At 35.9% G+C, this 25,097-nt stretch overlaps 1 protein-coding gene across 1 annotated transcript in view; it reads left to right on the forward strand.

The window, feature by feature from the left end:
* The window catches only part of LOC107714521 (nectin-1-like), a 193,300-nt gene that overhangs the window by 25,505 nt on the left and 142,698 nt on the right, over positions 1-25,097 (forward strand). The window contains exons 5-7 of the mRNA XM_016520374.1: positions 6,240-6,391; positions 6,527-6,545; positions 6,608-6,759. Coding sequence (XP_016375860.1) covers positions 6,240-6,391; positions 6,527-6,545; positions 6,608-6,759 — 323 coding nt within the window. The remainder of the gene's footprint in view (positions 1-6,239; positions 6,392-6,526; positions 6,546-6,607; positions 6,760-25,097) is intronic.

Below are 25,097 nucleotides of genomic sequence, written 5' to 3' on the forward strand. Positions count from 1 at the left end.
ATTTTGTGCAAAATGTTTTATCCACAAGCAAAAGTGGCTTAAATCTCCTTTGTTTTATTATTTTTTACTTTGTTTACTACTTAAACATTAATATTACCCCAGAATGAATTGCATCGTTTGCCCACCCCAACACTTACATGCACTAATAATGATAAATGCTAACCAATAATTATATTACCTTTTTTTTTTTTTTTTACAGTGGCACACATATCTTTAGCCAACTAGAAATTTGTATTTGTGACGTTTTGTGTGTTTAGTTGAGGATGTGTGGTTTGGAGAAATATTTCCCCTCAATAATAATAATAATAATAATAATAATAATAGTTCTGTCAAATGATTAATCACGATTAATCACATCCAAAATAAAAGTTTTAGTTTACCTAATATATGCGCGTGTATATATATAAGACGACCCTGATTATAAGACGACCCCCCCTTTTTCCAGATGTACCTTTTGGAAAAAGGCTTTTTAAAAACCAAATCTTGTTTTTTCTCAGTAAAACACATTTTATCTTCAATTATTTTCATATTGCATATTTTTCCTATTTTAATTTTTGTTTTGAACAACATGATTTTAATAATACTTTATGCATACTACAATTTAATTATGTACAGAAACAAGTTCACCCTTATTTCAGACAGCTCATTAACTCAGAATTATCTTAAACAAACAAGCAAATACATACATACATACATACATGCATACATGCATAAAATAGTTAGTTAGTTAGTTAACCATTGAAATGGCTGTTGGCAGGTTTTAGAGCTTCCACACTTGGGCCAAGTGGACACAGCAAGCTGATGCCGATTAATTGGCCTTGACCTATCAGCCTTTCACTGATTACATCACCTAATTAATATTTATGAGACAAGCTGATAAGGTTTCTAATGTGTTGTTCCAGATTGTTCCTGCGCCCTTGGGTCAGGTCCACTCTGTAAGATGACCCATGTAACCTTCTGCTTGGACTCCCTTGTGCAGCATTATAATTCAGTGCCTTGGCATCGGCGCATGTGCCACACTTATATGCCAATTAGCACGGCGAAATGTCCCATCATTCATCACCCAGCAGATTCCCATGAACGCATGTGTATGTAAATGTGAACAATACCGACACCACCAACAATGGTGGACACAGTGGATGAGCAAGTTGTGTGTTACAGTTAAAAATGGAGGAATTATGTAGCAAAAAACAGAGAGATAAATGTGGCAATTTGTTCTGTAATTAGGCTGCGAAAGCTGGGAAAGGAAAACATGTCACCAGACTTCAGCTGTGGTGGATTAATAGCTGGCAATGCCCAGGGTGCACTGCCTCTGTGAACCGGGGTGGGTTTTAATGAGAAAGGACAAGAGAGAGAGAGAGAGAGAGAGAGGAAAGCGCTGAGCATTCTGGGCTATTCAGGGTATCAAAGGACACATATACAGCAGCCAACTCTGTGAAGAGGGACTCGTGGATGGTGCTAAGGTCTTCTTGAGGCATTTTTTTATTAGTAATTGATATACTGAGACTGGAAGTAGAATGAAAGAGAAGAAAAGGAGGGGATGAAATGAGGAAAATGGGGATTGAGAAAGGAAAAGATGAGGTACAAGAAAGTGAGAACAGGAAGGAGGTTCTGGTTTGGTGCTTGTCGGTACTAAAGTTGTCAGCAAGGTGTAAGGTGGTGGTGTTATTGGTTGCTATGCCATTGCTAAAGGGTTCTGAGTGATGGTTGCTAGGTGGTTATTTACTGACCTGAATCAAAATAGCCCACCCCATGTCATTATGTGTCATATCGTGTCAGAGTTATTATAGTTAAAGAGATCACCCAAAAATGAAAATTCTGTCATCATTTACTCATCCTCAAGTTGCGGGTAAATGAGTTTCTTACTTCTGTTGAAACCAAACAGTTGACAGTATGGAAAAAATTCTGTGGAAGTCAATGGCTGCTGTCAACAGTTTGGTTACCAACATTCTTGTTTATTATTATTATTATTATTATTGTGTTCTACATTTTCTACTATCTTCAGTTTTGGGGCGAACTATCTAAAACCATTAAAAGAAAAAGACACTTGACACTTGAAATACATTTTAACTGAAATAAAATGGCATATTAGGAAACGTTAACACGTGAAATGATTATGCATTGGTGTCTTTTATCGTTATGCTGTTGTCAGTGTTTCATAAAAGCAAAGCTACTCAATTGTTACAGTGATTTTACCATGGTAAATGGTGTCATTAGGTATGATGCAAAGCAGAGCAATGACTACTAAAAGTTCAATTACAAAATGTATAACCATCACCAGCACACACCACTACGTCTATCCTCAGACAATTTCATGCAAAACAACTCCTGGCTTGGGTTGTATTGTTTTTCAAATGTTTTTTTTTGTCTTTAAGCAGAAGTCATCTGTTTTCTTCCTAAACTGTTCCTGTAATATTCATAACCTGGTTGAGGACAGGGCCTGTGAGACAGATTTCAGCCCAAAAACGCAGAAGGTATAATGTGTTTCCCTAAATGCTGACTGCTGCAAAGCAATCTGATAAGATCCAGCAGATAGAAGACGGGAGGAGAGATAGCTAAGGAAATATGTCACAATAAGCTGTCTGAAGATAAACTCTGAGTGTGACTGTTCTGCTCGCTTTATGATATATTTATGGTAAGAATCTCTCTGGCATGTTTTGATAGCTGGGAAATTAACGCAAATCTGAAACTGAAACTGAGTGTAGGTGTGTGAGAGAGAATGTGTGTGAGTAGTCACATCATATTTCAATGTGAAATCTGAAATAGGATTTATATTTCGTATAGTCGTGCTTAGCCAGACTTTGAGTTTCGGCATAAAGTCTGGCCCAAATAGTTGCTTATTTCAGCCAAGAATCACCCACTGTCTGGATGACACGTAAAGCGATCAGTCGCAGTTCCCAGTTTCGTTAAAGGAAAGGTCATCTTAAATAGTTTTTCTTTAAATAGTAATAGCCAGCCAATCAGATTAGAGCTTCTCAGATCAAAACAGAGCTTTCCAATTTTGTGCAATTTGCATCAAACGGTTACTGAACAGACTGTGGCTGCTTTAAGGCTGAAACAAAATTTCTTAAAGTCTGTGTGAACCGGAAATTGCGACTGACTTGTTGCAAAGATTCAATGATCTTAAAGTATTGTAACATATTTCAGAATGAAATGGAATATTTCATTGAGCATATTTAATTTGACTTGTTGCGAAGTTGACTCGACTTTACAATATTTTAACGGTATTTCCGAATGAAATGCAATATTGAATGAAAAAAAAAAACAGTGCAGGGTTTGGTTTTGGTGCACCTCCTTGCCATCTCTAGCTCACAGAAGACCGATGGTTGGAGGGGAGGTGTTAAGGATATTCTGCCCAATCAGAGATTAAATGCAATTTGATTAAAGATTACAGAGACAAAACATATTTTTATATTATTAACTTGCACAAATTGTTCACCACAAGACTAGTAATATGCACTATCAAAGTAATAGGTTTCAGTTGATTTCATGCAAACTTTAATGCTAAAGTGTGTATTTTTTTATGTTAAAATACTTTCTTGTAAGTCAAAAAAAAAAACATCCCAAAAAACCCAAAGGCTCAGGTGCAGGACAAAAAATAAGATCAATACAAACAAAGGTCAGTGTCTGACGAAGACCTGATGGTCGAAACGTTGTACCAATAAATTCCTTGGGAGCAGTCTTGTCAGTGTGCAGACAATTTTTTTGTTTTAGTAAAATACTTTCTTGTAACCTTGTATACAGAGGAAATATTTTGTAAGTTGACTGAAAAACAGAAACACTGTGGCACTTTCAAAACATTACTATGTTTGTTTAAGAATCCGACCAGCCTGACATAGCAACAGCGGCTCAACCAATAGCGTGAGTTTGGGGCGTGTCTATGCATTTTATCGACCAGTGGCAGATCTTGGAAATGTTTGGGAAACCTGCAAAAACGTCTCTTTTGTTTGTTTTTTAATTCCATTTGGTGAAGCTAATGGTTCAGAAATTACACAAGTCGCACAGACTCTGTGTTCTTCCCTGTGCATTTTCAGAAGGGCATTTGTGTAATATTTATGCATAACTTAAAATAGTCAGCGTTTATACCATGTAACAGACTTCTGCACATTTGTGATTGAACTGCAGCTAGTGCTTGTGTGTGTGTGCATCCATAGTTGTTCAGGATTGAAATGTTCTGCAACAGCGCGGTGATGACCTCCAGTGTAGCGCCCAGGGGACCCTTCAGAACACATTTGGTGTCCGCTCTCCACTTCTGCTGTGGCCGTCCCCTCTTATCTGTCACGCCGGCGCCCATGTCTCTCCCCATCACTGTCTTCTCCTCCACCCCACTCTGTAATCACACCATTCTTCTCTATCTTACCCTTTTCTCCCATTGTTTATCCTCTCGCTTTTCTAGCAACTCCTACTCTTTGAATGAGATAAATATTCTTGCTATTTTTAGGGGCATTTGCAAATTAATTTTATCCGCTTTTGAAAGTGAGTTAAATCATCAGTGTTAGTGTGCATGTTTGTGTTCACAATACAGTGTTATTTTAGTAACATTGATCCTATTCATTCATCATTGATACTATTATAGTTTTTAATTAATTATTTTTTTCCCCTGTTTTCATTTTAGTTTTAGTTAAAGGTTTAGTAATTTTGTTGTGTTGTTGTCATGTAGTTTATATAAATATATATTTTTTTTTTTTCTTTTCAGTTTTAGTTTTAGTTATGTTAGTACATAAACTTATATTAAATGAAAATAAGAAATGTTTCATTTTGCAACAAGCTGAAATGAAATCAGTTAATACTAATAATCACAATTAACAATTTATCCACATAGTAAACTATAGTCCATTAGCATAACTTCATACTGCGTGCACTTTAAGAATTACATTTTAGAATGTTTAATTTTAGAATTATTATTAGGGGTTGTTCATATCTTCAGACATACTTAAAACAATGATTTCATTTTATGATATATTTACAGACATTTTAAAACATTGTCAGTATTTATTATATAAATCTTAAAACAGAAATGCATAAAGGTGGCTAATATTGATGCTATTTTAGTTCTGTTTACTTCACGTCACAACAATCAAGTGAAGAAAGTCGGAATATACAATTTGGTCAAATGTGGCAAGTCTGAATATTACAAATTGGGTAATATCAAAATGGAGTCAACGTAGCAATAGGCTATTTATGTCACATTAATATAGAATTCAATTAATGTTCATTGACAGTTGTGTATAATGTGATGAGGCTCATCCAAATAGGATCAGAACTATGCTTATTATAATTAATCTTATAGTTCATAATGTTTATGCGTGGTCTGTTCTGCTCTGACTAAGACTTGACCTAATTTCTACCATGCTTTCTACTCTCACCCTTTGTTGACCTGAATAAATGGTGCGTTTCATTGTTTGGATGTTTTATTGTACTAGCGAATAGACTGTTTCATGTCTCTTGCTTTGAGAACACTACCGTTAAAAGGTTTGAAAGGTTCTTATAAAGAACACCACCAATCAACCAGACCCTAAAAGACATGGCAGATAGGGTGTCATTGAGATGGAAGGAAGGGACTTGTTAAGTGGGAACAAGATGATCTGAATGTGTCTGGTCCCTGGGGAGGCATTGTTATACTGATCTCTGATAAGAAGCAAAGAGAACATCTTGCCACAAGAACATCTGCCAAAGATTGTGACCTCTGTCGAGCTTTAGAAGAAGAACGGGGCAGGTCTAGACTCGCAGGGCAGCTGAACCATAAAGAGTCCAGAATTAGGACACTACAGTTAAAGTGTGAGGGTGGCTGCATAGTAAGTCAGACTCCACACTTTTCTTGATCGGTTTGTCTTGGTCACTTGGGATCCAACTTCAGGTGCAGCAGCCCAGAACTGAAAGAGTGGCAGCAAAACAACACTCCCCCCCCCACCCCCTTCCATATGTGACATCTCTGCTTTTTGTCTTTGTTTGTTTTCACCATTTTAAATCACTCCCTCTTTCCTGGGGCAACATTCAGGCCTGTAAGGGCCCATTCAGTCGTTTTGTAGCATCACCCTTCACGTATGTTGGTTTGAGATGCACAGTTCTTGAAGTACGCTTGGTATGTTTGGTTTGTTTTAACACAATATATTGAATCAGTCCTCATAGTAACAGTTGATCTACTGATATTACCCTACCATCCCAATCTTACCCAATGTGAGTTGGTGTTGTCTCCCAGCCAACTCTGTTTCCATATTATCTGTCTGTTTTTTTCTCAGGTTGAATGGATCACTTCCCAACAACATTGAAATCAAGAACAACACCCTGTTCTTCAAAGGCCCGGTGACCTATGAGTTCGGCGGGACATACGTCTGCGACGCCACCAATAGCATTGGCACACGCTCTGGACTTGTAGAGGTCAACGTGACGGGTAAGTTGTGGATGTTTATCTGAGATACCGTGTGCGTGTGTTGGTACTGGGAAAGCTTTAACCTGGGCCCAGGCGATTGTAGCTCCAGAAATGTGAGTTGTATAGGAGTTGAACAATAAAAAGAGCTGTAAAAAGAGAATCCATCTTACCCAATGTGAGTTGGTGTTGTCTCCCAGCCAACTCTGTTTCCATATTATCTGTCTGTTTTTTTCTCAGGTTGAATGGATCACTTCCCAACAACATTGAAATCAAGAACAACACCCTGTTCTTCAAAGGCCCGGTGACCTATGAGTTCGGCGGGACATACGTCTGCGACGCCACCAATAGCATTGGCACACGCTCTGGACTTGTAGAGGTCAACGTGACGGGTAAGTTGTGGATGTTTATCTGAGATACCGTGTGCGTGTGTTGGTACTGGGAAAGCTTTAACCTGGGCCCAGGCGATTGTAGCTCCAGAAATGTGAGTTGTATAGGAGTTGAACAATAAAAAGAGCTGTAAAAAGAGAATCCTTTATTTTACAATTTTGATAAACACTCTTCAACAAACACACAGATACGGTGGCTACAAAAAGCATTTGAACACTTAAGCCAAGGGTTTTTGAACTTTTTGATGCGATGGAGCACTGATGATCGCTGAAGAATAAATACATTTAAAAAAATAAGTAATAATGAATGAATAAACAAGCAAACAAACTTTTTTTACTAGTTCTTTGTTCTCGTTTTTCTCTAGAAAAGTGTATTAATTTTTATAATTAATTATAAAATTATATTAATTGTATAATAGTTATAGTATATAATATATACATTTTTATATATATTTTATAAATGTATATTCTCCATAAATTATATTAATTTGTTTTCTTATTACAGCCAGGACTGTCAAAAAAATAAATACATTACAGTTCATTTCAAAATTGAAAAAAAGAAATAGCAATAAAATAAAATTGGATTATATTTAATTAATTTTATAAGATTTATATAATTTAGATGTAATTTTCCTTTGGCAGTCTTTTTTTATTAATTTTTTTAGTGTAGTTGTGCTGTTTTTTTTTTTTTGTCTTTTTAAATAAATGCTACTTGGTTTGATATTTTATTTATTAAGGCAACTGGCATTTGAAGTGTGGCTTTAGTGTCAAAATACTCTTTGTGCATGTTGAAGCCTGCACATGATTTTTCTTGCACTGCTGCATTTATGGAAGTTGTCCTCCTACCTATCGGTACGACCTGACAGTGAAGAAGAAGAAATTGCTGTCATTTCCTTTTCTTTAATTTCTCACAGTCACATCACACATCAGGCTATGCTGCCAGCAGCCACAATATTCACTCACACACAGACAGATGCTGAGATACAGAATAAAGCGCCTTGTAATTTTCTCCCCAAAATAGCATCACAGTTTTGTTGCCTCTTTAGTATTGATCACAGGCACTTTGCAACAAACTCACATTTCTCCAAGCTACTTTCGCCTCCCACATCTTCTCCGTCTTCTCCGCCTTTATTTGGGTGAAAACAAGAACTACAAACAAAAACAGAGCCAAACTGGAGCCGTTCCTCTGCCTTCACTCTAATTGTCATATCAAAGACCTTTAGTTCACTCCTCAAGCTTTGCAATACATTAAGAACAAAAGACAATAATGAAAGGAGGTGATGCTGTTCTACATTGCTGAGCAGAACCCCAAATTTGGTCCAATATTTGAAGAGATAGGAGGCTTCTGCAGTTTTGTTCTGATAAAAGCTTGTACGCCTCTCTCTTTGCTTCAACAGGGAGCTTCTAACTTGCAGAGCTTTGCATGCTGGAGTCGACAGCTCGGCTTTTCTCCGTCATTGCATTTATTTGTGTGCGTGGGGTGTGTTTGCGTGTAAACTTTCAGACCTTCCTCGTCCCACCGCATCTCAGCTGGCGTTTCTGGTGATGTGACGCGGCAGGTTTTGATGATACGCTCCGTAGGGATGGGCAAACCATTAATGGAAGTCTGAATGGCTGATATTGAATGAGGAGTGAATGAGGAGTGGTGAAAATATTCTGCAGGCAGAACATTTCTGCCACTGATATGTATAGAGCTCCTCTGCTTTGGAAGAGATTATGTTGATCGTTTTCAAAATGGCAATGCAGGAAATGGTGAGAGTTCAACTATAGGTCACGATGCGAGTTTAAAGAACGTTGGTACTTTGCAGCTCAACTTTTTCTCAGATTTTTGTTTATTGCAAGTAAAAGGCCTTTTAGTATAATTCTGAAACTGCCCACTTCAGGTCATGGTACACGTCTTTTTGCTGTAAAATCTTTGCTTATTTTTAAAAACTTTCATTTTGTCAGTAATATTTCAAGACAAACACTTACTAGACTGAGGCAGTATATACAATATGCAGTATATTTTGTCCCCCAAAGATGAAAAAGACAGAGCTTTGATTATAAAAATAAGCATTCAAATATCATTTTACTAAGATATATTATTGGGAGATATAGAGTGACAGCTGATATTAGAATACATTTTATGTAATTAGTCTGCTATATATCTTATATCAGAATTGTATCTTATTTTTTAGCTATATCAGCAACTATACCAAATTGCATATTTTTGCTCAGTTTGGGCCTCTGAATATTTTTTCCCCTCCTCGATTATAAGCTTCGTATTGTCTTATATAATATTATATGAGCCATAAAAATCCTGATATATCAAATATGATACTCCAAAAATAGATTTTTTAACAATTACATTTTAGGGGGAAAATAAATCAGACCATTATTTTACATTTCAGGCTTTACAGGGTTACAAAAATAGAAGTAGAAAATGAATGTTGGTAGTATACAGGTAGCTAATTTTATAGAATGGGAAATCATGGACTATTTTGAGATATTGTTGAGATCTCTTCTGAGCATGCAAGTGAGATTACTATAGTCATTTTCTTAGGGAAAAAAAAAATGGGAAGCAGGAAACTTCCATTTTGTTTTTAGGAGAAACAATCGAGCTATTAAATACATCGCATTTGTGAAACAATCCCATATGAGTTCATGTCCCCTCATTTCTGTACAGAAGGAAGTTTCTCTTCAGAAAACGTAATTCTCATAAAGTTGCCCGTCTCCTCTCTCCTTCTCACCTTCCAAAGGTCACCAGCAGAACATGCACTGAAAGCCTTATTTGTTCTTTCCGACCTCTGTCTGGCAATACCTGGGGATTGTTTCAGCATTGCATGTGCCCATTTGATGATAGATGCCTCCTCTAGGGCAACGTCTATCCTTTGATGGATCATTCCATCCAGGGTCGTTGAACCTCTGTCTCTCTCTTTCTATGTTTGTGGGAGAGCTCACAGATATTGAAGTATCAAAATGATACTTATGAAGAGAGATTGTTGGTGTGATGTGTTTCATATGCATGTAATTTTTTATTTTTGTGCAAGACAAACATAGGTCATATTTTTGTGGGCAGTGTAAACACTGTGTTGTTCAACATGTTGACTTCTGGCTCAACCAGTGGCGTGAGTTTGAGGCTACCTGACTGACTGAACAATAAACGACATGTTTTGTGATTTGCAATTTTGTCTGGTGCCACCAGTGGAGCTTAAATGCGGCTTTAAATATTCTATACGCTGTGCTCATCTGCAGTGTTGAATCTTTCAATTTCATCATGCCTTTTTTATGTGTTCATTATAGTTTTATTTGTAGTCACAACTTCCATGGCAGCAGCTGTTCTCCCTTTACGACTCCATATTAATCTGATTCACATTCCTGTGAGTATTTCATTAATAACCGTGACTGAGATGTTCGGCCTACGCACAATGCATTGAGGACTGTAGTTGATGCAGAATCCTTTGTTTTAAAGTCAACATGAAATCAAAATTTACCCTATTTTACTTTCCTAATGCACATTCCTGGTCTTATTCTGCTTGTTTCTTCAGTCCAAAAATTTTTATAATTGTTTGACTCTAATATGTCAACAAAATGAAACAAGTATTTTAAACCTTACTTCATCCAATGTTCAGATTTTTGTTCTGGAAATATATGAAAATTAGAGCATATATAATTAGATAATGGCTTATTTGCATATTTAAACATAACATTTCAGATAATGTGTAATGCAAAAAAAGTTTGCATTACTTAATGCATTCAATCAACCGGTAACGTATGTATGTATGTATGTATTTTATTTATTGATTTTTTTAATGTATATATTTACCTGGGTTGTTTTGCCTTCAACATGAAATCAAAATAGACTCTATTTGTTTTCTTAATACACATTCCAGATCTTATTGTGCTTGATTCATCAGTCCAAAAATTGTTTATCTAAATGTATTAACATGTTTTGTCTCTGAAATGAATTTTCTTTTTGGCTGACGTTTCGAATCTCTCTTACTTTTCGATCCTCCAACCGTCTGGTTCCATTCTGGTGTGCAACAGCCATTTCAATCAACGCCCGATGGATAAAATCAAGTTCTGCCCTACTAATTTTTATTGTTGAATATCTTGACTCAGGTTGCAGAAGTAAAATGGGATGCAAGCAGCTGGTGTTGACTTTAAAGTGAGATGGCATAATCTAATCGCAGTCAGTCCAGGATACAATGCGAACCCTCCTTGACTGTCTGTAAATCTTCACTGCCGCAGCTCTACAGTCCCTTTAGTTTTGTACCGCAGCCTGCATGGCCAAACGAGATGCTAATAAGGCTTTTACATCTGTCCTTATCATGGCTAGAGGGAAACCTCTCCACGGAAGAGCACATATGGGCTATTACAGCCTCATTCTCATAGTAAGAGTGGAAGTGACACCTCTGGCAAAAGCAGCCCACTCAAACACTGTAAAACAGTGTTCTGCGCTCATTCAGTTCCACACACATCGCCCCTGAAAGAGTTCGAGAACTGAAGCCTCCACGTGACCAGCTTCCCCAGTATCACAGCGTCGGAGGAATGGCAAAAACAGCGTCTGTGCCAGAGGGGGCGCAGCTTACGCCGAGCAACACGTCTCTGCCGCGGTTTCTTGTGAAATGCGTAAGCGGTTGTCCATTGTTTCCCTGCCTGCACCTGGGAGAAGGAGAGGTTTGTGTGTGAAGCACGTGGCGAGGCTGGCACGCCTTTGCAGGAGCTTTCAACAGCTGCGAGACTGTGTGGAAGAGATGATAACATTGTGAAGATGAAGCTGTGGAGATGTCAAAGAGAGAGAATCTCAACTCTTCAACAGCTGCACTCTCTTTCTCATTCGTGCTTTCTGTTTCTTTTGCGTGTGACCAACACGTTTTTTTTCCCCTCTCTCTACCAGTGTTAATCCAGTCAACAAACAATGTTCTGACGTTGTTTCGTTGTTTTTGGCAACATTAATTAAAGATGAGATGAAAGATTTGTCATAATGACAATAAAATTATTTTAAATGGAAAAATATCTTTTAAATTCATTTAAACGATTCAGTAATGTTCAATATCTTAAAGGGGTCATATGATGCGATTTCAATTTTTCCTTTCTCTTTGGAGTGTTACAAGCTCTTGGTGCATAAAGAAGATCTGTAAAGTTGCAAAGACTAAAGTCTCAAATCCAAAGAGATATTCTTTATAAAAGTTAAGAGTCAGCCACACCTACCTAAAACGGCTTGAATATATCTTAAGCATAATATCTTAAACATAAGTTTGCATTAATATCTACACTACTGGTCAAATGTTTAGAATAATTAAGATTTTTAAATGTTTTAAGAAGTATGATCACCCAGGCTGCATTTATTTGATGAAAAATACAGTAGAAACAGTAATATTGTGAGCTATTATTATAATTTAAAATAACTGTTTTATATGTCAATATATTTTAAAAGTAATTGATTTCTGTGGTGGCAAAGCTGAATTTTCAGCAGCCATTAATCCAGTCTTCAGTGTCACGTGATCCTTCAGAAACCATTCTAATAAGAAACCATAAGATAACCATAAGAAACCATTCTGATTTGGTGTTTAATTATTAATAATCTCTAACTTGATTGGTTATTCCTCCTAGTATCGTCTTATTAAGTTATTATTATTATTATTATTATTATTATTATTAATTTATTATTATTATTAATAATAATAATAATAACAATAATAATATTATGATCAGTGTTTTTTTTTCAGGATTCTTTGATGAATGAAATTGAAATGTTTTGTAACATTAAACATATATTTACTGTCAATTCCAAACAATTTATTGCATCCTTTTTTTTTTTCTTTTTTTTTTTTTTTTTTTATAAAAATACAATCTTTCTTACCCCAAATTTTAAATGGTGGTGTATCACGGTTTCAACATTGATAATAATAAGAAATGTTTCACCAAATCATATGACACTAAAGACTGGAGTAATGGTTGCTGAAAAATAAATTACAATAATGAAATATATTAAAATAGAAAACAGTTCTTTTAAAATGTAGTCATATTTCATAATATGATAGTTTTTACTGTATTTTTGCTAGACAAATAAAACATTGTGTTGTTTAAATCAATAAATGTTTATACACTATAGTTAAACATTTGCACCATTTTTGCACATGACTTTAACTAAAATGTTTGTGCATTAGCACTGGAAGGCTCAGTTAAAGCATGTGCTGATGCTTCATAAACTTCAAACGCAATCTCTCTTCCTGCTATGGAACTGCTATGGACAGGCCTTGCTGAGGCAGATTTTTTAATTTTTATTTTTATTTTTTGCTCTGCTTCTGACTGGATTATACTTAGCATGCAGTAGGGCAGAATGCAAAATAAGGTGTCCTCCAAATAAAAACACACGAAAACAAGTGACTATGCAGTAGCCGTCTTTCGTACTGGTGAACATTTACCCAAACCCTGTGGCCACTAATGCATTCCATATGACCTGTGCTCTGCATGCATGCAACGGCCGCATTCAGAAAACAGTTCTTTTAAAATGTAGTCATATTTCATAATATGATAGTTTTTACTGTATTTTTGCTAGACAAATAAAACATTGTGTTGTTTAAATCAATAAATGTTTATACACTATAGTTAAACATTTGCACCATTTTTGCACATGACTTTAACTAAAATGTTTGTTTTGTTGACTGTAAAAATATGCCATGTGAGTCAGAGTGAAATGAACTAAACATATTTTGACTTAAGATTTATTTTCAACAAAAAGACAAAAACTATGAGTAAAATTGCATTAAAATGAAGAGTCCCTTCTAATAGTCCCTCTATCTACCTCGTCAAACGTGGTTACGCTGCACACAATTGAATGGAAATCTACAAACCGGGTATAGTAGATTCCACTAGATATACTGGGTTGAATCTCAAATACCCTGACCCACCCCAGAGCATCTTGATTAAAAATCTGCTTCAGTGGACGATACCCTTTTAAAAAGCTCTGAGGAGCCATAATTTGTCAAGTTGTTTGATCGCTTGTCTCATGCGCTGTAGATTAACAGTAGTGCTTTGACAAAGCTCTTCAGAACTGAATCTTTCATCTTATCTCTCATGCTAACTATCTCTCCCTCTCTTACTCTCTGGAGATTTGAAGATAAGTGGAGTGAATGCTTTATAGCAGAAGTTGAATGCATGAGGAGTGTTAAACAATTTAACGCTAGGTTCGTTTTCAGGCCACCTAACTGTGCTAGCGGTTTCCCTAATGTCACAATAAGGGTAAAAAAAAAAAAACTTATCAGTAGGGTAGTTATTGTGCTTTTTTACACAATGTAGGTTTATTGTTGAATGTAGACATAAACTTTGAAGGGTATTACACTGTTAAACATGTCCAGCATTACTTCTCAGGAAAAACAATTCAGTTCATTGAACATGTTGACCTTTTGTGAACGCCATTAAATAGCCTGTTATAGCAAGTCTTAACCAAGTTTCCATTGACACATGTGTGGAATGTGAGACAATCGCAGTCAATCAATAATATATTTTATATCTAATGTACAGTTATAAGGGGAAGGATTTTGAGATTTTACAATAAACTCTAGAAATATTGAAGATGGAGAAACAAAACCATATGCAAAAACGTATATTGCTTTTTCACATCATGTCTGCTTTGGATATGGGGTTACAAATAAATACATAAAATGGAACACAAAGCGAATAGTGAAACTGCAGTGTAAAAGGTAACATGCAAAAATATGTAATTAATAAATGACACTGTTGATAACTTGCCCTGACTTTTATGTTTGCAAAAAAATACACAAGAACTTACCTGGATATCAGCATATAAATAATAATTAAAAAAGTAAATAAAACAATTATGAAAAACAAAACAAGTGATGAAACTGGTAGGATACAAAAATATCAAACACTTGTTTTGAGCAACATATAATAATAATAATAATAATAATAGTAATATTAATAATAATAATAATAATCATCATTTTTGAAAAATAAAACAAGTAATGAAAAGCAGTGTAAAAGGTAACGGAAATATTAAACCTTTGTTTTGGCCAACAAATATTGTAATTAGCACATTACATCGGTGACAACTTGCCCCTAAATCTTTCTATTTTTAATTAATTCATGAATCAATAACTTAGCTGAATGTCAGCAAAACAATAATACATAAAAAGTAAATTATATATAAAAAAGTAATTAAACAGCAGTGTAAAAAGTAACGCAAAAATATCTGATATTTTCTTTGACCAACAGATATTGTAATTAAAACATTAGACTGGTGAGAACTTGAAGTTTATAAAAAAAATAAAAAAATAAATACATTTAAATATGTCTACCATCTATAAATTGCCTAATCTGTTATCTTTTCCTCTGGATTTTTTTTTTTTCGTTCTCCTTCCCCCAACGTCAGGCTCATTTGCATTATTTGTATATTTCCTATGACATGCATTTCCTTCATCTTTGTCTATTGAAATTGCTTGAAGTCTAAAATTGGAGGAAGCGGTTTCTCAAACTTCAAGAGATGCCTTAATCAGAAGAACCGTGGGGATATGTAATTAAAGAAATGAATGAGGAGATTTATGTGCTGACTGCTTTAGTTTTTTCAAACTGTGTGTTGGGTTTTTGTGTGGGAAGTGTTGGAGACCGCTAGTCTCATCTGTGTGTGAACAGTGAGAAAGAATGAATGGCGTAAGATGGTCCCGTAATTATCTCATTATCACTTCTGAGAAAGAGAAGAGGGCAAGTGTGTGGTTCTTTCCATCTGCTTTCTCTTCATTCTTTCTGTGTTCTCTTTCTGTATTTTCCTCTGTCTCTTTTGCTTATCTCACCCTCAGAACTACTCAATAAACAGTAATATGACTGTTTTGACCCTGTCTGTTCTCCGATGTGAGAAAACCATTCATTTTTAATGGTTAAATAAAATTTTTAGTAATCAAAAAGCATGTTTAATTAATTGAAATAATGAAACCCATAGAATTGAACTATGATTTATTAACAGTTTAACACAAATTGTATTTTTAGGGCCATTATTTTCCCCCAAATTTTATGTTTCTGTTTTTATTTTTCTGGGTTCCATTGTAATGGTTTAATACAATTTTGAGTAATCAAAAAGCGTGTCTAATCAATTGAGTTAATAAAAATTTAACAATGTAACAATGTATTACAATTTTTACAATAATAGAGCCCTATGAAGTGTCTATTCATTCATTATTTATTTATTTATTTATTTTCAGAAATTCTGTTGTTTTGTTTTTTCAGGATTTATGGATTAATACAAATTTATTCTAAAAAGTTTCATCGGATTACACTGAACTTTTATTTTGACGGGTTGTTTTGAAAACCTTCTGTGCTTCTGTGCTTTTATCTGACTATAGGTTTATCAAATTAAATGGTGAAATGCTGGTGAAGTCACTCTCAGAGCAGCTCTGGAAATGAATTTCATGTGTTCATGTCTTCATATTTTGAGACGACAGACACTAAAAATGCCTAGAGCCTCACATGTGCTTGAATATGTGTGCAGTGGACAAAACCGCGCCACTCATTCACACAGAGATGCTCAGAACATGCTTTAATATTCACAGACACTAGTCCATATGACGATTTGATTAAGTGTACAGCCCTACTTTTGATTTATTCATCCAAAATGTGCCAAAACCCATGCTATTCTACATTACTGTGAATTCCATTTCCGTCGCAGAAACCATAGGGCACTAGTTTAAAATCACATAAGGGCGAGCAAATCATGACAGTTTTCATTTCTGGGTGCGCATCCATTTAAAACTACTTATTGACTCTCTGATCTCTCATACGGGTCAGGAATGTCACCTGTTTGTAGACGTGTTGCACAACATGGGGTTAATGTGGCATTGGTGACTTAGCTCCCCTCCGTTTAAAAAGCCAAGACCGCTTAGCTTAGTGCCGCTACACGCAGTTGACAACTGTTCACGCTCGCCTGAGCAAGCAATCCCTCACACCACGACCGGAAAATGAAGCTCAAAATGAGAGGAAGAACCAGAAGGAGAGAAATAAAAGGCAGAAGGAGGTTAGAAAAATGCCCACAACAAGGTGAAAATGAGATGAATAAAGCATAGCCACACCAACAAAAGTATAAATAAATAAAGGAATACTTGTCACTGGAAGAAACGCTTGAGTGGACCCAATATTGGGATCTGTTTGAGACCATTGAATAAAATGGAAACGTAAACGAGTCCTTGAGGCATGAGGGTGGATGTAGGGACGGGGTGACGAAGGGTGTTTACTGGCTTTTATATAAGTGGCTGAGTCAAGGTCTGGCGTCTCCCTCCTCTTCTTTCACTCCTGTCACATATTCTGTCCTCCCAGGCTTGACAAGGGAGCAAAATGTGAAGGATGAAGAGGAAGAGAGCGGCAGACAGCAAAACGGCACAGAAAAAGTGAAACACGACACAAAGGAAATGCAAGAGATAGCTTGGGATATGAATTGATAAGAAGTCATTCGAGAGGCATTTCATTTGCATGAAAACGTCAGGGCTTTTAATATATTGATAGCCTCCGCTCACATCACACAGGCTTCATTTGAAATTCGTTCACGCTGCGATTCGGAGCAAAGGGCTGATTCGCCATACAAAACTCCAATTATACAAATCCCAGTGAGTGTAGAGCTGGTCACACATATGAGGAATTATGATTCTTGCTGTTCTTATGGTCCTTGAGGAGGACAGCGAGAGGGATAGACTTCGCACACGTCAGCTGTCACAACTTGGCCCTATTTATGTTCTTAATAAATGCATATTTCTACCTAAGGGTAAAAATAAATAACATTGAATTGTTGTATCTTTATCATAAATTGGTTCTTAATATCTTAAAATTGCAAATTTATATTATACAAATGCAACATTACTTCTCAATGTTTATCTCACCGTTATGACTTTATTTTTCATAATTTTCATAATTTATTTTCTTATCATTTCAACTTTATTTTTTTATTTTTTTTCTCCTAATTGCAATTTTATTTCACAAATAGGACTATTTCTCATAATTGGGACTTCATATTTCAGAATTTCAGCTTCATATTTCAGAATTGTTACTTTATCATTCATAATTGTGATTGTCTCTCATAATTTTAATTGCATGTTTCATAGTTTCGACTTTATTTCTCCTAATTGCAATTGTATCTCAAAAATGGGACTAGTTCATAAATTGTGACTCTATATCTCATAATTTCAGCTTCATATATCATAATTCTTACTTTATTACTCATAATTGTGACTGACTTCCAAAATTGATATTTATTTTTCAAAGTTGCAAATTGATTTATCCTAATTACAATTGTATCTCGAACTGGGACTATTTCTCATAATTATGATTGTATATCTCATATATCTTAATTCCAGTTTCATATCTCATAATTTCAACTTTATACTGTATCTCACAATTGTTACTGTATATCACGCAATTGTAACTTTCCTTTTCATAATTGTTACTTGCATAATATCTCAAAATGTTTGTTCTTTCCAATATTTAGTTTTTCTTGTAAATGTTTGTTACTCATTTAACTTCTGTAAAACATCTAATCATATTCAAAATGAGTGATATAAGATATAATTTGATCACAATAAGACAAGGAATGTGTATTAAGCAAGCAAATAGGATTGGTTTTTATTTCAGATTTGCTTATTTCTTAATCCTACCTGAATTTAACCTCATTCCTTATGACTTCCACTTATTTCTTGTTTCCTTGTCTCCATCTCTCTATTTCATCCTCTCACTGCCTCTCCTTCTTTCTGAGTACCACCCTGATGAGGCATTTTAACGTCTTGCTTAGTGTGACATCCCTCCAGCGATGTGAAATTTGTTTGTCTTGCTTGTCATTGCGGAATCGGTCTCAGTCGGACTGATAGGACACTGTGAGCTCCCACACGCTGCCTGCTGCATAATTCATCCCTCCGCAGGACGTACATGTGGATTTTGTGTATCATTAAACTCTCACCACAAGGACAACGTGGCTGTCAAGGCGATTGAAAAGCAAACTCAAAGCTGTGTGTCGGGGGGTCTTTGCCTCCCAGCCGCGGGCAAGCACTGCCGCGTCCCACGAGTCTCGGCGGGCGAGCACCTGGGCGAGTTTTGAGTGTGCTGGACTGATGGAGTGTGAAGTCAGGCCTGCTCTGCTCTCTACAGGAAATGACTTCCACTTGTCAGCTCCTACTAAGCTTCTGCCTCATTATCCAAATGAGATATTAGCATGTGCAAATCGTCCTTTCCATATATATATATATATTTTTTTTTTTTTTAGACAGAGCATACCAAAATTATCAGGGGAAAAAAAATAGACACAAAAACAACAGAGGAAGGCTAGCATACTACATACTACACTGTAAAAAATATTGTTGGAGTATATCTGACTAGAAAATACTTGGGATGCACTGAAATTTGGTCCCCCCCTCGGTCTGTTCGCCGCGGGGCCCGGTGCGACTGCACCAGTTGCACCCCCCTAAGGACGGCACTGGTCGTCACAGCATGGTGTGATGCTCTGCTCAATATTCCGCTCTATGAGTGTGCGTTCCGGTGAGTTGCTGATGGCACATGCAAACGTTCTGCTCATGTACCACTCATGCTCACCGGAAAAGCAAAGTTCGCTCAAATAATGCGCCCACGGGAAATTTACTTGTTCCTGTTTGCAATAGTGCTGCTGTGCTGTAACATGATGTAGTACAGCTGTACTGGACATCACTGGTAAAATGACGCTACCCTCTCGTGACGCTATGCTCTGCTCACATGCTCTGATAATGATAGCTTTGTAGGATAATTAGTCAAAAAAAGTGGAATCTGATTATGTTGCATAGAATTTAAATAATAATAATAATAATACGGTCCAATTTCATTGTGTTACTTTCATTAAAAGTGTGGTTATTTTATTTGCTTTTTTCCAGTATCTTTAAAATGATTGAGTTAAATTACAAAGTTGTACAAAATTATTTTATTTTCGGTTTGGCCCAGTTTTTCTGCTTCAGAATTTCAGGTTTAAAGCAGTGTGCTACTTGCCATTTAAATGTTTGTGATATTTACTAGCAATTTCTGAGTGAAAATAGTTTCTACACTATGTTTTAGTCTATTTGTATAAATACGCAATAACAAGCATTAACCTTAATCAGGGTAGAGTCATATTTAATATCTGACAGGAATGAAAACGTGGCTGTGAGGGATAGAAGTACAGTGTCCAATGAAGATGGCATGTTTGCATTTAACAAACAGCACAGCTCATCTGTTAAAAATTATTATTAATTCGGTCTTGATTTGGTCAAAATCTCATGCATATCACCTTAGAAATAGCAAGCCGCGCCTTTATCGTGTTCCACAAGAGCCACGCACGTGCCCTTATGAAGTTCAGTCATTCCGATTATATATCAGGAAGATAAATTGTTTGATATGAGCCAGCGCTTCGGTAGGATGTCTAAAAATCCAACCCCACTCTCTGGAGAAAATCTCTTATGAGCTGCGGATGCCAGCACGAGTTCAGGTCAGAACCTTGAATGCGTCATAATCTCTGTCTGTCAACAGTTTTCCGTCATGTTATCACTCAGTGCAGACTCGCGTTTAAAGGTTGAAATTTTATAACAAACAGTCGAAGGGATAGTTCACGCAAAAAATAAAAAAAATAAAAAATCTGTGATTATTCACTCACTTTCGTGTCTTTCCAAACCAGTAGAACTTAGAACTTAAAAAAATATATAATAATCTGGAAGTAAAACCATAAAAAAAAAATGGTTTCATTACTTGAAATGCAGTAAATGTTAACTGAAAACAAAAATTATATCAACTTAAACTTATTTTATTTCAGGTAGTTTCCAAGCCGACATTTCTCATTTTCATTTACTTTACCTTCATGTAGCTACTAAAGTAAAACTAAAATGGAAATAAAAAAAGATTAAAAACTATACAGCCATGTAAAAAAATAAGTAAGTAAATAAATAAAATAAACTTTACTAAACATTAAAATAAGAATGGAAAATGAATAAAATGACAATTATTAAAGTGAAAATAGTTCAAACAAAACTGATATGGCCTTCTTCCTTTCTGGAATACAAATGGAAAATATTCCTTTGGAGTTCCTCAGAGCAAAATACAAGCAAACAGGTTTGAAATTACATAAGTGTGAGTAGCCTAAATAATGACAGAACTTAATTTGTTGAGTGAACTTCCCCTTTAAACACACACGCACACCAAAAAATCATACAGTAAGTGCATAACTATCAGTGTGACAAACTGAGGGACAAGTCAAAATAATGTTCTATGGTAATTGGCAGCATAACACAAAAAAAAAAAAAAAAAGCCCAATTCCGCGTGAAAACCACGGACTTGGCAACACTGCTTATGAACTTACCGCACTATAGTGTTTCCTTGTTTACCGCTGTAAACAAAGCAGAGCTGCGCTTTATACGGAGAAGAATAGCCCAATTCCGCGGGAAAACCGCGGACTTGGAAACACTGCTTATGAACCGACCGCACTACAGTGTTTCCTTGTTTACCGCTGTAAACAAAGCAGAGCTGCGCTTTTTACGGAGAAGAAAATGCCATTGCCATCGAAACTTTTCTCAAGACAGTTCCCTTCAGTGATACATTAATATAACCCCAGAAATGTAATGTATTTTTGTACTTATTTTACTGTTTTTTTTTTTGGGATCTACTGGGACAGTGATAAAGATCTACCAGTCGATCGCGATCGACGTGTTGGCGACCACTGCTTTAGGCCATATTATTTGGCTAAAGTGGAAAGCCATGTAAGGAAAAAGGGAAAAGAATGATAGCATGCTAGTAAGAGGATGGAGGGAAAGTGAGAGAGAAGGAGCCTTTTGTGTGGTGTTCTGGAGAGAAAGTTTGCTTGTTGAGTTTAGCCCGCTGATGAGGATTTATCCTTTGTGGCAGCATTACATTTCCATGACTTCACAACCATGGGCAAATCCAGCCAGGAGAGTATCAAGCAAGTCGTCTCTCTCTCTCTCTCTCATTCACTCTCTCACTGTCTCTCACTTGAATTACTGAGTAAACACATCCTCCTCCATTACCAGCCCTCCCTAACTCTCTTTTTATGTCATTCTCTTTTTCCTATTCTCTTTTTTTTGGCTCATTCACTATATGCAGCTCACATCTTTTGCTGCACGATTTCCCAATTTTTATATTCGCTTTTCATCTAGTCTCCCTGCCTCTGCTGTACATTTATTCTGTTGTGTAGAATCAGAACATGATGCTGATGGAGGTTAGGAATGTGAATGGCCTCCTGCTCTTGTGATGCTGCTTGTATAAACACGCTCTTACACATTAAACAGCAGCAAACCTTTAACCAGCAATCACCTAGTAAACAGGCGAGATCTAGATTCACTCTAAAATGTAGTTTGTTGGTTGGTTTATTTATTTGTTTTATGTTATTAAATAATTAATTATTGTATGTTCATTAAATATTTAGAGCCAAGTTTTGGCAAATTCAAAATTTGAAAATTAACTACAAAAAAAAAATTGTTTATTAGCAAAGCATTATTTCATTATTTCATTAAAGAGAGAGGAAAACACACACACACACACATATGTGTGTGTATGAATAATTATATAATTGACTGTATTATTTATTGATTAAATAGTTAGAGTCAAATTTCAACAACATTCAACGCTTTCAAAATATAATGAGATTTATAGCAATTCATTAGTGCAGTTTATTAACAGTCCTGATATTCCAGAAATAAAATTCCATACTTGAGCTCTGTCTAAACATAGACAGAAAAGACCACGGTAGTCACATGTTCCAATCATTTTTACATTAGTTTCAGCAACAGCACATGTTGCTGAAAAAAACCCCAAACTGTTATTTCCATCACATGAGCCAAAATCACATAACTCAATTTTCTCTCAGGCAGCATTAGGGCTGGGCGGTATGAAGGTATATATTGTTACTGCGGTATAAAATGTCAACCGTAACAGATTATTATTATTTTTTATTCTGTGTATACTGTACGCTGCCATTTGTCAAAGAAACATGAAGAAAGACGAACTAGCAGATCAGGAGGATCCACAAAGGATTACATTTTCTAAAGGGTTGTCAATAACGTGATATTGTCGGAACAAAGGTGCAGCAGTCAACCGCGAGAGCAGTGCAGCACCCGGACAGTTTAGAGGAGCGCACAGGCTCACAACAGAAGAATAATTATGAATTAAGCTTACTTGACTACAACAGTCCATATACCAATGTCATAACGAATAGAAATAGCCTTAAATAATGTATAGTTATCAGCATCTTTCCACCTCTTATGAGTACAGTTAATTTTTACACACAAAAATCACATTCAACGTGGACGCGCAAGCGGTTGCCGTGGTAATGAACAACCTGCTTTTTGAAGCAAATGTACATAATCCTGTATCTGAGGCAAAATGACTAAATATTGAGAATGCAACAGCGCGTAATATTTTTCTTACTCCAAACAATTGGACACTGATTGGAACCCGCTGATAATAACCTCTTGACGCTCAAATTAACAATATTTTTTTTTAACGATGCAGAAGACGTGTGCACATATCTTTTTTATTCAATGTATTTACAGATGGTGTTTTGTGAATACACGTTCTTTAGAAACGTCCGTTCAAGTCAGCGTGCTTATTAGCGTGGAAGCTTAGTGTTTCTTTATTTATTTGCTTTCATTTACATGTCACCTCCATGTTTCTCGGAGAACATATGTTAGACCGTGTTTCTCTGCTAGTAATTGTCACAACAGATTCTACACATTCACGTAGACATGCTGGTATGGAAGAAAATGAATGTAAATAAATGTAAACCCTAGCTAGAGATGAAAAAAAAAACACATGTTGTCACAGCATTTCAAAGCCAGTTAATGATTAGCCAAACAGAAAACCATTTGGAAGAGGGCATCGCTGCATGTCACACATTATAAATCCACGTGCTTTAAATGAATTGCGGTTTTTCATGGTTCTTCGACCAGTTAATCTCAACAGGGGTCTGTTTGTCCATAGCAACTCAGGGTTACGGCAGTATCTGCATATTCCCAGAGGCTTGTTAATAGGCGGTTTCTTTTGTCAGCTTTAATGGTATCAGGGCAGTTGGAGACGCACTGCGAGTGAGGTTTTATCTATCTTCTGGCAGGTGTAGCCGTTGGCGACATGGTATTGAAGTCTGAGCTCCCCCACCGCCCCTCTTGCAACCACGCTACGTACGTGTCTGTCACCTCGCTCCGCTTCCCTGCCATCCGATGAAGAAAAGCAGCCTGAGACGGCTGAATTATTAGCGTTGTGGTAATATGATTACTCCTGTGTGATTAACAACAGGCCCACACACAGTGTATGTGGAAGATGTAGTTCCTGAGGTAATGAACAGCACCTAAGAAGCATAGGTGTTTTTGTTTTCTTTTTTCCTTTTTTTTTTTCTTTTTCTTTTTTAAGCTACATTTTGAGCTTCCCAGCTGAAATAAAATGATTTGTCAAGGATGGGCAGTAAGTGGGTTTTTGAGGAAGTTAAAGACAGATATGGACAATCAGAGCCTTGAAGTAGGGTGTGGGAACATCTTTTCTTTCCCATCACGTTACATCCAAGTACTTTGTATGTAAGGTGAATACTGCTATTTATTCACTTTGCAAATCAAGTCTTCAAGGGCTTCATCTATAGTCTCCATACCTTTGATTATCTAAGAGCTCTTGTGAGCCTGATGGAGTCTTCTTAAAGATCTTTTTAAGGATCTATAGCATACAGCCGGAACTAAAGGAACACCTTAAAGGGATAGTTCACCCAAAAAACAATTTTGTCATCATTTACTCACCTTCAAGTTGTTGTTGTTGTTTTTTTGTGTGTTTTTTTTCCCTGTTACGTTAAATATGGTATTTTGAAGAATGTGGGTAACCAAACAGTTGTTGATCCTTATTGACTTGGATAGAATGAAAAGAATAATAATAAATAAATAATACAATGCAATGGAAGTCATTGGGGAAATGTTCAGTTTTGCGTGAGCTATACCTTTACGGAAAATGTGCTTGATTGCAAAAAAAAAAAAAAACTCTACCCTAATATATATATATATATATATATATATCATAAATGCTGCTTGTTTTGTTTAAAAATCGTATAAATGTATCACAAAATAATGGAGTTTAAAAAAAATTATAAATCAAAACAACTAAGACTAAAAAATGACAACACAACAGCATTTACTGAAACTAAAATAAAAAAATAAACAGAAAAATTAATTCAAAACATTAACAAAAATACATATATATACAGTGGGTACGGAAAGTATTCAGACCCCCTTAAATTTTTCACTCTTTGTTATATTGCAGCCATTTGCTAAAATCATTTAAGTTAATTTTTTTTCCTCATTAATGTACACACAGCACCCCATACATAC

This window comes from Sinocyclocheilus rhinocerous, unplaced genomic scaffold (genome assembly GCF_001515625.1).
Source record: "Sinocyclocheilus rhinocerous isolate Xijiao unplaced genomic scaffold, SAMN03320098_v1.1 scaffold809, whole genome shotgun sequence".
Classification (NCBI taxonomy): Eukaryota; Metazoa; Chordata; class Actinopteri; order Cypriniformes; family Cyprinidae; genus Sinocyclocheilus; species Sinocyclocheilus rhinocerous.